General features: G+C 43.0%; 1 protein-coding gene across 2 annotated transcripts in view; it reads left to right on the forward strand.

The window, feature by feature from the left end:
• The first annotated feature begins 5,474 nt into the window (after window positions 1–5,474).
• Window positions 5,475–13,194, forward strand: part of Ide (insulin degrading enzyme) — a 109,622-nt gene continuing 101,902 nt past the window's right edge. Inside the window, exon 1 of one of the 2 annotated variants that reach the window (XM_074078768.1) lies at window positions 5,475–5,646. In XM_074078768.1, coding sequence (XP_073934869.1) covers window positions 5,549–5,646 — 98 coding nt within the window. In that variant the 5' untranslated portion in view covers window positions 5,475–5,548. The remainder of the gene's footprint in view (window positions 5,647–13,194) is intronic. The other variant, XM_074078767.1, reaches the window with a different exon arrangement.

Raw genomic sequence — 13,194 nt, forward strand, 5'->3', positions numbered from 1 at the left:
AAACATTTCATGTGGTTAATATCTTTTTTACTGTTTTATATTTTTGAAGACTATCTGGTTTGAGTCTTTTGTGTTTTGCAGTACTGGGGCTTGAACACAAGGCCTCGCACTTGCTAAGCAGGTGCTCTTCCATTTGAGGCCCACCCCAAGCCCTGAGCTTTTGGTTTTGAGGGAGGGTCTCATTATGTTGCCATGAATTCAGGGTTTCTTTGAATTCATGATACTCTTGCCTCCAATCTCCAGGTAGAGTGCTGGATTGCACCCATGTGCCCCTGTGCCTGGCTGCTTTGGGAGGATTTCTTTTTTTCTTTTTTTTGGTAGTGCTGATGTTTGAACTCAGGGCCTCATGCTTGCTAGGCAGGCAGTCTACCACCTGAGCCACTCCCCACCAGCCCTTTTTTGTGATAGGTTTTTTCGAAATAAGGTCTATTTGCCCAGAGCTAGCTTCAAACTGTAATCCTCCTGATTTCTGCCTTCTGAGTAGCTAGGATTACAGGAGTGAGCCACTGGTGCCTAGTTGGTTTGGGAGATTTTATTGAAGTATTGCAAACAAAAAAGTAAGCAAGTCATCAGGCACAATTTAATTGACCATCTTTGAGAGGTTCATATTGCTGCAGGTAATTTTTTATTTTCATTATTGTACAGTATTTCATGCATATTCCATAGGTTTTTTTCCCTATGTATTTTACTGTTAATAGACATTTAGATTGTTTCTGGTTTAGACTATTAGTAATTTTGTTGCTATAAACATTCTAATACATGTATTTTCATGTATAGATGTTTATACTTCTGTTGAGTTTATAGGTAGAAGTGGAATTGCAAAATAGCATATGCATAACTATATTAAAGTACAGCTTTAAAGAATACTACTAAACAATTTTCTGTATTCTTTTTTGGCAGTACTGAGGTTCGAACTCAGGGCCTTGAGCTATGTCCCCAGCCCTTTTAGCTTTAGTTGTTTTGGGGGTAAAGTCTTGAGTTAGCCCAAGCTAGCCTGGACCATGATCCTCCTATTTTATACTTCCCTTGTAACTGGAATAACAGGCATGTACCACCATGCCCAGCCTTTATTGGTGGAGATAAGGTCTTGTGAACATTTTGTCCAGGCTGGCCTTGAACTATGATTCTCCTGGTCTCTGCCTCACATGTCTAGCATTACAAGTGTGAGCCACCATATCCAGTTTACTAAACCATTTTCTATGGATTATTTGTCTTCCAATATCATATTGTCTCAATAACTATAACAAAAATTCTTACCCTAACATAATATAAATGTTTCAGATTCTTCAAGATTGTCTTGCATGCTGGGCACCCGTGGCTCACGCCTATAATCCTAGCTACTCTGGAGGCAGAGATCAGGAGGATCACAGTTTGAAGCCAGCCCAGGGCAAATAGTTCTTGAGACCCTATCTCAAAAATACAACACAGGGAGTGGGGTAAAGGAGAATGATGGAGGAGGTGAATTCAACTATGATATATTGTAAGAAATTTTGTAAATGTCACAATGTATCCCCAGTGCAACAGTAAGAAGTGTTACCAAGTGTATGCACATATGAATAATAAAACAATAAAAAAAAGTTTAAAAAAAGAAGAGAAAGAAATAGATCTTTTTTTTTCCTTTTTTTTTATTTTATGGTGCTTTACACTTACTACATGTGTTATACATTATTTGGGCCATCTCCTCCCCCCACCCCCGCCAAAACAGATCTTAAGAACCAACACAAAAAGGCTGGCAGAGTGATTCAAGTGGTAGAGTGCCTGCCTTGCAAGCATGAGGCCCTGAGTTCAAATTCCAGTACCAAGTCTACAACCATACCACTCTGAACTCACCCGATCTCGTCAAATTCCAGTACCAAAAAAAAGACTGTCTTGGAACAGAGCCAGGCATGGTTGGAAGGTTGAGGCAGTGGGGTCCTGAGTTTGAGGCCAATGTTGGCTACACTCATTTCTTTTTTGGTGGTACTGGGGTTTGAACTCAGGGCCTTGCGCCTGCAAAGCGGGACTTGAGCCACGCCTCCAGTCCTATGCATTTCTTTACTACGTATTTTAAGCATCCAGAAGACTTGATGGAAGCTAGAAAGGTAACTGGGATTGCCCCCTTTCCTTGGGAACTGTCTTCCATTTCAGTAAAACCTATATGGCAGAGCCTTTTTTATTCCAAATTCTTTGTCTTAGAGTTATTCATCCTCTGCTCAGCAAATATTTATTGAATAATTAAAGCTAACTTTAGCTGTGTGTAGCAGTATACAACTGTAATCCCAGCACTCTGGAACTCAGCACGATTGTGAATTCCAATACAGTGAGACCCTGTCTCAAAAATTTTTTTCAGTCATTATTGATTTCTCAGTTATTCTTTCTCTTTAGCTATTGTACAGAATTTTGAACTAGTAGATTTAGAATTCAGGTTCGTTTTTTTTTTTTTTTCTCCAGTACTGGGAGTTGAACTCAAAGCTTCATGCTTGCTAGGCAGGTGCTCTACCACTTGAGCCACTCTGAAAACCCTTTTTCCACTGGTTATTTCTGAGGATTTTACTTTCTGCCCTGGCTGGCCTGGACCACCATCCTCCTATTTGTGCTTCCTAGTGTAACTGGAATGACAAACATGCACCACCATGCCCAGCTAGCTATTGGCTGAGATGGGATCTCATGAACTTTTTGCCCCAGCTGGCCTCAAAGTACAATTCTCCCAATCTCAGCCTTGCAAGGACCTGGGATTACAGGCATGAGCCACTGGTGGCAGCTCAGGTTTTAGTTTTAATATATAACAAGACAATAGGATAGAATAGTTCAAAAGACATTCCTTTTTCCGAATTTTGCCTATTTGTAAATAAATGCTAGTCTGTCGTTGCCTCTGAGCTTCCTTTTTATTTTTCTTCTAACCAATTCATTAGAACTCCTGACTCAGGTCTATAGCGAAATCTACTTTCTTTCCTTTTTCATTTTACTGTTACTAAGTATCACATAACACACTGCACGCTACCTAATATACTGCATAACCTTCCAGCAGGGGTAGATGACCGTACCTGAATTATCTTTCTGTCAATCAGGAAGATTATTTATTTATTTATTTGTGATACTGGGGTTTGAACTCAGGGCCTTCACCTTGAGCCACTCTGCCAATCCTTTTTGTGACCAACATTTTTGAGATAGGGTGTCGCAAACTATTTGCCCAGGCTGGCTTCAAACCTCGATCCTCCTGATCTCTGCCTCCTGAGTAGCTAGGATTACAGGTGTGAGCCACCGGCGCCCAGCGTGAAATTTGTCTTTGTAGTCCATTGCTTCATCCTCCTTTCCACTTTTAATGTCTCACACTTAGTACCTTCTAAGTGTACTCAATAAATACTTATCTAGTCAACACATAAATGAAAGAATCACAGATTTTGGAATCAGTACTGGATTCAAATTACAACTCTACTGTTTGTGGACAATTGTTGGCAAATTATTTAACCTCTCTTGCTACAGCTTCCCCATCTTTGGTAAGTGGTGAATATCCTTTTCTGGGGTGGAGTGATAATTAATGAAGGCTACATGTTCAATGCCAAGTATATAGTAGGTCCCCCAAATTGTTGGTTTCTTTCTATCCATGTCCTGTTTATTAAGACAATATTAACTTTTCTTATTCGGTACATCCATTCCCACCAGAAGCAGAGTTAGCATGAAACTTACTAAGTTTAAACTTCAGGGCCCCTCACCTGGACATACCCCAGACTAAGAGTCTTAAGAGAGGAAGGCAGTTTCTCCTCTGGGGACCAAACCCAGGACCTTGCACATAGTTAAGTAGGCTAGTGCTCTACCACTGAGCTACATCTCCAGCTTTTTGGAAGCACTTTAAAAAATATTTATTTTTGTTTGGAAGCATTTTTATATAAACGTTTCTAACAAATAGCCTAGACATCTCAGAAGAGAGTCCTGAGTCTCCAATTCTTGAGCTATTTGTTGCAATTTTTTTTTTTTTGCCCTATTGATATTTAAACTCAGGCCCTACACCTTGAATCACTCCACCAGCCCCATTTTTGTGAAGGGGTTTTTTGAGATAGAATGTTTTGAACTATTTGCTTGGCTGGCTTTGAACTGAGATCCTCCTGATCTCTGCCTCCTGAGTAGCTAGGATTACAGGTGTGAGCCACTGGCACCTGGCTACTTTTTAAAGAAGTACCCTATACTGTACATGTTTCAGAACCTAACCCATTTACATATTCCATTAGGTAAGCATGAATGTATTCAGAGTCTGAACCAGCACTCTCTAAGGAACTGCTTCGAGATGATTGCCTAGTTTGCATTGAGATTACTAATAATTTAAAGGTTCTTAAACCATGTGCGTGTGTGTAGTCACCACTACGAAGTGCAATAGTTTTTACCTCTTTGCATCCAAAGGTTAGCCTTTAGTCATATGAGTGCATTGTTAAAAAAAAAAAAAAAAAGGTCCCTGGGTATCTGTTGAAGCACAAACTTAAGGAATCTTCTTACTGAATTCCCATTTGCAGCAAATACTGGGATTCGGAGCCCTGTGTTTGGCTGCAGTCTTCCACACACCCCATCAGACACATAAAAGTACTTAAGATGGGGAATCACTACCCCTAACTGCACTCACTCTTCCTAAAAAACAATGCCCTCCCCTGTAAAATAGATGCAAAGCACCACGCAACCACCAGGGAAAAAAGTCATGTGAGTTTTTTGTTGTTGTTTTGGGGGTTTTTTTGGTGGTACTGGAATTTGAACTCAGGGCCTACACCTTGAGCCACTCCACCAGCCCTTTTTTTGTGATGGGTTTTTTCCTAGATAGGGTCTTGTGAACACTGGTTTCCAACCGCCATCCTCCTGATCCCTGCCTTCTGAGTAGCTAGGATTACAGGCGCGCGTCACCCAGGCCGGCCAAAGTCACATCTTAATGACTGAAATAGACTGACCGAGTAGTGGTTTCCTATTCGGGATACGAATGCCACAAAAGCTTGGTGTGCCGTCGGCCTGACCCACCTCCATCTCCTTGTTGAGGAACTGCCAGGTTCCCCAGGACGGCTCCCGGCCCGCCCTCTCGTGGGTCTTCAGTGGTCTGAGTCCCCCCACGCCCCATCCCCGCGCGGTTCCCTCCGCGCTCGAGGGGGAGCCCGCGGGCCCCGCGCCCGCCGCCGCTGGGTTTTCGGAGGCCACCGCTCCCGAGGATTTTGTTACAACACCTGCAAGGCCGGGTGCCCCAGCCCAAGGGGTGCTTCAGGACACGGCCCAGGTGCCCTCACCGTATTGGAGATACACCGCCGCCCTCACCAGTGCATGCGGGGTCACCCGGCTGGCAACCTCCCTGCCTGCGAAACACTGGCTGCCGGGCCTCGGAGCTCGGGCCCAGAACCCCGTCCCACCTGCCAGTCAGCTCAGGCCCGGGCCGCGGTCACCCCTGCCCGGTCCGGCTCCTGGTAAAACCCGGCGAGGAAGCCTCCCGCCGCTGCCCGGAGGCGGCGCGGCGCGGCGCGGCGGACTGAGCATGCGCAGTGTGCCGGCCGGCTCCCCGCGCTGGAAGGAAGCGTTCGCCTGATCCCAGAAGCTGCGCTGGGGTATGCGGTACCGGCTGGCGTGGCTGCTGCACCCCGCGCTGCCTAGCTCCTTCAGCTCTGCCCTCGGCGCCCGCCTGCCGCCCCCGGAGTGTCTCTGCGGGTAAGCGCACCGAGCGCCCGGCCAGTGTGGGCCGCGGGTCACGGAGGCTTGGCTCTCGGTTTGCAAAGTGGTGATTCAGCACTTGAAGCCGCCGCCGCCCCTCATGCTGCCAGTCCCGCCGGCCTGGGGCGCCTGGGCCCGGCCGGAAGGGCGGCTCGGCGGGCAGGAACGAGGGGCCCGGCCCGGCGCGGAGGGCGTCCCTTGGGCCGGTGAGGCGGATGGGGACGGTGGCCCGGGGACGCGAGCGTGTGCCACAAGTGCAGGGGCGCGGGTCGGGCCGAGTCACCCCGGCCCGCTCCCCGAGCCACGCCGCGCCGCCCGGTCGGACTGCCTGAGGGCAGGCAGCTAGGGCGGACGCCCTTCACCACCAGGGAATAAAGGGGTCCGGCGGTCCCGAGACCGCTGCTCAGCCCGCCCCCTCCTGCGGTGACCAAGTGTCCAGCCTCCGGGAAGTGCCGGCGCTGGGAACTGGAAAAGTTTGCCCTCCTCCTTGGTACTGAGGGCTTCCCGCCGGGGCACAATCCGGGGACCAAAGACACCCTGGGATCCTTATCACCTGAAACAACCGAGGCCCAGAGACGTTGTGTGTGTCCCCACAAGTGCAGAGATTGGGGTAAAGCAGGATTAGGACGCGGGTTTTTTTGCCTCCGGTGGCGTGCACCCTCCGCTTCGCTGCTGCTCTGTGTACACTAGAAATTGTCAATCTCGTGGTGAACGCTTAATACCCTCTTCACTGTGAATAAAAATAGGTAGGCAGTGTTGTCTTGCCCTACTTAGATCATCATTTGAGCCTCTCCTGGTTGTAATCAGTAATATTTCGGGCCTACTAAGTACAGGGCTCTTTGATGGGCGCTGTGGGTGATCTGCCTTCCAAAGAACTCCGACTTGGAGTCGTTTCATATAGCCGGCTGAAAAGGAAGAGTTTGACAAGAGTCTCATTATGGACAGGACGGGCACAGTAGAGGCAGACACAGCCTAGGGGGCCTAGGCTGGCCTTTGAAGGAATGGCTGAAGTGGTAGAGCCTGGGCAGGTGTGAATGTAATCCAGCCTAGGTGTTGCAGGTAGTTTGTGTTGGGATGACATTAACAGATTAGTTTAATTGACACTTCGGGGACCTTCTTTGGGGGAATTAGAACGCAAATCCTGTATCATAAAAGTAAGATAATGCTAGGCTGAGCCGTGAATTTTTGTTGTTATGTTTACCTCAATTAAATAGTTGAACAGTGGATATTACATGGGGTGTCATTAAGAGTTCTGAGCTGGGGCGGCTGAACCTGCTGGTGCACATATGTAATCCCAGTACTTGGGAGGCTGAGACAGGAAGTGTCACAAATTCCAGCCCAGCCTGAAATACATAGTGAGCTTCTGTCTCAAAAAAAACTCAAAAAATTTAAAAATTTACGTTTTGTTTTTTTTTTTCTGGCGGTACCGGGGTTTGAATTCAGGTACTCACACTTGCTAGGCAGGTGCTCTACCACTTGAGCCACTCCACCAGCTCTTGTCTTGTGTTGGGTATTTTGAGGTAGAGTCTTTTTCCCTGGGCTGGCTTCAAACCCTGATCCTCCTGATCTCTGCCTCACAGTAACTAGGATTACAGGAGAGTAGCAAGGATTACAGCCGTGCACACGTTTTGTTTTTTGTTTTTTGTTTTTTTTTGGCGCCCCTGGGATTTGGACTCAGGACCTCAGGATTGCTAGGCAGGCGCTTTTACCACTTGAGCCACTCCGCTTAGACCAAAAAATTTTTAAAGAAGAAAGAAAAAAAGTTTTGAGCTGGGGTGATCTAATGTAACTGACAGTTTAGGAAATTTGATGACTGTGTACTGGATGTAAGGGAGAAGAGAGAGATCAGAAGCAGAGAAACCTACCTGTTGGGACTTGGTCTTTACTGCTTGGAGTATGAAGGCAGCAATGATACTAAGAGTGGCTAATGCAAGTAAGCAATCCGTGGAACTTGTTTTTCCTCTATTTCCCAGTACACCTTGCAAAAAAAAATCCCTGGGAACCTAGAGAAAGTGGGTGTGGTGAGCACAGGTGGGGTGCCTTCTTTCCACTTTCCCATCGGAATGCCTTCTTTTATTCTAAATTCATTGCTGATTGATGAGGCTTTGTTTCAGCATACAGAATTTGTAGTTTTAGGAAGGCGCTGTACCACTTAAGCCACTACACCAGCCCTCAGAATTTGTACTTTTAAAGGTAGCATCTCTTAAGTTTTGTATAAGTGCTTTCTGTGCTGGACTTACAGATTTTTCTCTGGTTTTCTCTCACCGCAGAGTATAGGTTGACCAAGTAGAGCTTCAAGATAAGGTTCTCAGAGAGGGAAATAAGGAAGATTCAAGCATAATGTGGAAAGCTAAACCTTAAAAATGAGGGACCGAGGCTATTAAGGAATTCAGTTTCAATCAAAAGGAATAGGGAATAGTTTTAGAAAGGAAAATACTAACATTTGAAGCTTCCACATACTCAAATTATTAAGGAACTTAATCCTACAGTACATAGTAAGAAGTTTTTTTTTGGCTGTCCTGGGGTTTGAACTCAGGGCCTATACCTTCAGCCACTCCACCAGCCCTTTTTTGTGATGGGTTTTTTTTGAGGGAGGGTCTGGAGAACTATTCGCCCATGCTGGCTTCGAGCAGCGATTCTCCTGATCTCTGCCTCCCAAGTAACTAGGATTACAGACGTAAGCCACCAACACCCAGCTAAAAGCCTGAATATCTTAATGGTTGGTCTCAGTATATTACTGTTTTCTAAGCCTATGGAATACAGAAATGCAAAGTAGGGCCACCTGCAAAGTGAGATGACTGATACCCAGCTATCCCAAGTTGTTGCTGGAGATTGGCCTATTAATTCCAGGTCCCCTAATAGATAATTCCACGAAGCCCCAATTTATCCAACAGAGCTAAACAAAGGGCTGTTTTTTTAATTAACTGATCTTATACATCTCTTTCTCAAGAGGTTAGACCAGGCCAGGTGTGGTCAAGTACATCTGTAATCCTAGCACTTTGGAGGCAGAGGCAGAAGAATTAAAAGTTTAAGGCCACCCTGGGTTTCATAGTAAGACCTTGTCTTGAAGAAAACAAAAAAGATTAGACCAGGAAATGAATGCTCAAAACTAGCAGAAGTGGTATGATAACAGGTTATAATAGGCTCTTGTGCCAGACAGCTGTTTGTTAAATGTCAGTCAACGCACAGTAAATAGCATTAGCTCAAACAGGAAAAAGTTACATTTTGCGTACCTACCTAGGAAATCAGAGTTGGTGGGGAAAGGAAAAATTCAGTTTTTATAAAAATTGGTTTCCTTTCTGTTTTTCTATTAATATTTTAGGTTTCCTGAACAGGTACCCAGAGGACCAGCCTCCCTTTCAGCCAGAGTGACAAGGCTAGAGCACTCTCCTTCAATAGGGATATATCCTGTAGTAGGTCTGTTGGATTTGGAACGTTGAGTCAGGCCTTGAGTGTGCCCTCACAGTTCTCTGTTCATTTAGCCATTATTTGTAGTAATACTCCACTGTGTTCAGCACTGTGAGGCAGAGACAGTCATGAATTCTGTCCTCAAGAAACTTTTTTTTTTTTGCCATAGTAAGATTTGAACTCAGGGCCTACACCTTGAGCCACTCTGCCAGACCCTTTTTGTGATGGTTTTTTTTGAGGTAGGGTCTCTCGAACTATTTGCCTGGGCTGACTTTGAACAGCAATCCTCTTGATCTCTGCCTCCTGAGTAGCTAGGATTACAGGTGTGAACCACCAGAGCCCAGCCCTCAAGGAGCTTTTAATCATAAATGGTGAATAGTCATATTCCTTTGCCTCTAACATTTTACTAAATATATCCACTTCCGTGTTTTGTTGCTTCTTTGAATTTATTTTGAAAGGTAGTTCAGTATATTTGTCATAGCACTATTCTTTTAAAAGCAAGACTCAAAAAATTCTTTTTTTTTTTTTTTTTTTTTTTTAGTGAAACTGGAGTTTGAATTCAGGACTTTGTGCTTGCAAAGCAGACACTCTACCACTTAAGCCACACCATCGTACATTGTGCTTTGTTATTTTGGAGATGAGGTCTCACAAACTGTTTGCCCAGATTGGCCTAAAATCTCAATCCTCCTGATCTCAGCCTCCCAAGTAGCTAGGATTGCAGGTGTAAGCCACTGATGTTTGGTTTCTCTGGTTATTTTGGAGATAGGATTTTGCTTTTTGTCAGGACAGCTTGGACCATCCTCCTATGTTATGCTTTCCATTGTAGCTGAGATGACAGACCATACCCAGACTTTTTGGTTGAGATGGAGTTCCCCCAAACTTTTTTGCCTAGACTGATCTTGAAAAATGATCCTCTTGATTTTAGCCTCTCAGGTAGCTAGGATTACAGTTGGGAGCTACCTGTACCCAACAAAATATTCTTATAGAGTTAAAAGCTTTATTCTCCCCAAAGAACTATATAATTTCTCTTTTTGTCTATTAAAAGTATACCTAAGCTGGGTGCCAGTGGCTCACACCTGTAATCCTAGTTACTTGGGAGGCAGAGATCATGGGAATAAGATTCAAGCCAGGCTGGCTAATAGTTTGTGAGACCCTATCTCGAAAATACACAACATAAGAAAAGGGCTGGCAGAGTGGCTCAAGTGGTAGAGTGCCTGAGTTCAAACCTCAGTGCCACCAAAAAAAAAAAAAAAGTATAACTATCATATAAAACAGAAATTAGGACTCAGAAGTTGCCCTCTCTGAAAGGAAAGTATCACATTTTACCTGACACTCAGTACAAATTTATCATATAACATAATGGTCTTCCTTTAAAGTCAGTTTTTCTCTTCTGATTCCCCCCTAGCTCCACTCAAGATGGTGTCATTTTCTTAGATTGGCTTGAAGATTAGTCTTTGAATCTTTTTCCTTTACTACTTATTCTCGAGACCAAACCCTCGTGAGCCTTTGGTTCTAAGGACTTTTAAAGTTTCTTGGAATAATTTTGATCCTCAGTCACTATCCTAATTCAGGCCATAATCGTCTTCATTGACATCTCATGTCAACAAATTTATTCATTTATTTACTTATTTATTTATGGTGGCACTGGAGTTTGAACTCAGGGCCTAATGCTTGCAAGGTAGGCACTGTTACTGCTTGAGCCACTCTACCAGCCATCCTTCTCTTTATAAGACTGTATCCTTTCTTCTTTTTTTGCCCTTTTTTGTGATGGGTTTTTTTGAGATAGGATCTCATGAACTGTTTGGGCTGGCTTTGAACCGAGATCTTCCTGATCTCTACCTCCTGAGGAGCTAGGTCCTTTCTTCTTTTTATACAGGTAACACAGATCTTTCCCTTTTCTGAACATTGTAATTTTAAGGTGATTTTGAAGTATCTATTTGACATTTAGCCATATACTGCCTCTCATTTTTTTAGTCTTTTAATTATTTAATATGTTGGACAAGGAGAATAACAAAATAAACACTTGTATTTTCCACCATCTAGTTTAGGAAATAGAACACTGCCAGTAATTTGGAAACCCTCTGTACTGACCTCCCAGTTGCAAACTGTTCCCTCTACTGTAGAAGTAATGTTATCCTACTTTTGAATAATTTCTTTATAATTATTATTATTGTTGTATGGGAGTTGGATAATTTCTTTAGTTTTCTTTATAGCTTAATTACATCTGAATTCTTAGATAGTATTTTGGTTAGTTTTGTCTACTTTTGACTTTTATAGAAATTTTCTTCACTGAGTTGCTTTTTTTCATGTAATATTTTTTTGAGACCCATTCATATAGATATGCGTTCATTGCTGAATGGCAGTTATATTCTAATATACCATTAATCATTTTCTATTCTTTTGACGGAGATTAGTTTTGTATTTTGTTTCCTTTCCCAATTAATCCATGTTATTGACCTGCCTCCAAACTTAGTCTTCAGTCATCTTCTCTACCTGCACTCACTCATTTAGGGTTCCCATCCAATTATATTGCCTTAAATTCTGTCTATGCTTTCTCCAATGTGTACCCAATAACAGCATGTTATCCATTTAAATTAACTAAAATTAACAATTCAGTTCTTCAGTTACCCTAGCCATATTTAAGGACACATCTACAACTATCCATCACCACAGAAATTCTTTTGTTTTAATTTAATTTTTTATTAATTGTGTGAAATAACAGATTTACAACATTTTCATACATGCATACTACTACTTTAATCATATTCACCCCCTTCATTACCCTTTCTTGTCTCCTCCTCCACCCAGTAGTTCTCCTACTTTCATGTCTTTTTTTAAATCTAGATTCTGCATATGAGGAAAAACATGAAATGTTTGTCTTTTTCAGTCTGACTTATTTTTTTTTAACATAATGATCTCCAGTTCTAACCATTTTCCTTCAGATGATGTTATTTTGTTCTTTATGGACGTCATCCTAGAAATTATGTGAAGTAGGTCTGATTGATACTCCTGATGACTCCCAAATATGTGGCTATACCCAGACTTCTTCATGCATTTCACATTTAGGTATAAAACTTCCTCCTCAACATTTTCTCTTGGATGTTCAATATATGTTGTAAAGTTATCATGTCCAAAATCTGTTTCCATATCTTTTTTTTTTTTTTTTTGCTGGAGATTGAACTCAGTGCCTGGTACATGCTAAGCAATGCTGTACCACAGCCCCTCCTCTAAAAGCTGGTCCTTCAGTTCTTACCCCCTCCCATTTTGATTATTCTTCAACTTTAAGCTAATAACTTGGAGTCATTCTTTTTTTTTTTTTTTCCGTACTGGATTTTGAACTCAGGGCCTACATCTTGAGCCACTCCACCAGCACTTTTTTGTGATGGGTATTTTCGAGATAGGATCTTGTGAACTATTTGCCAGGGCTGGCTTCGAACTGAGATCCTCCTGATCTCTGCCTCCTCAGTAGCTAGGATTACAGGCGTGAGCCACTGATGCCCGGCTGGAGTCATTCTTGACTTCTTTCTTGTTCTTGTAGCCCTCATTCAGTCAATAGGTACATCTCAATTCTGACCCCTTCTCACTGCCACTACCCTGGTCTATATTACTTTCTTTTACCCAGATTAATAACCTTTTAATCAGTTTCCTTGCTTTTGCACATTCCTCTCTACATAAAGCATATTCTTGTCACCACTTGAAGTCTGATTTTGAAATCCAAATAATTTCATATATTTATTATGGAAAGCTTAAAACCTTGGAGTTGAACCTTTTGTTCAGTTTTAAAAACAAAGTCTTTATAATATCCAGAAGATCTAATAAGATCTGACCTGTCCCTACCTCTCTGGTTTTGTTTCCAAAATAATCTCTTTTTCCATCCCAGTCACAGTGATCTCCATACTTGACTTACTTTTGTCTCAGATCATTCACACTATGTACCTTCTACTCAGAATGCTCCTCTCCCTGTGAGATCAGTAAGGTTTCACTGAGAACATAGTATTTGAGCAGGTGTCTTTGAAGGAATTATGAAAATTGGATGAATGGGCGGAAGGAGGAGCTGAGAATATTACAGATAGGAGTGGTATTAGAAAAGGCTCAGTATTAGAAAAAATCACAGTATAATTAATGAGTCTTTATAGG

This window comes from Castor canadensis, chromosome 7 (genome assembly GCF_047511655.1).
Source record: "Castor canadensis chromosome 7, mCasCan1.hap1v2, whole genome shotgun sequence".
NCBI lineage: Eukaryota > Metazoa > Chordata > Mammalia > Rodentia > Castoridae > Castor > Castor canadensis.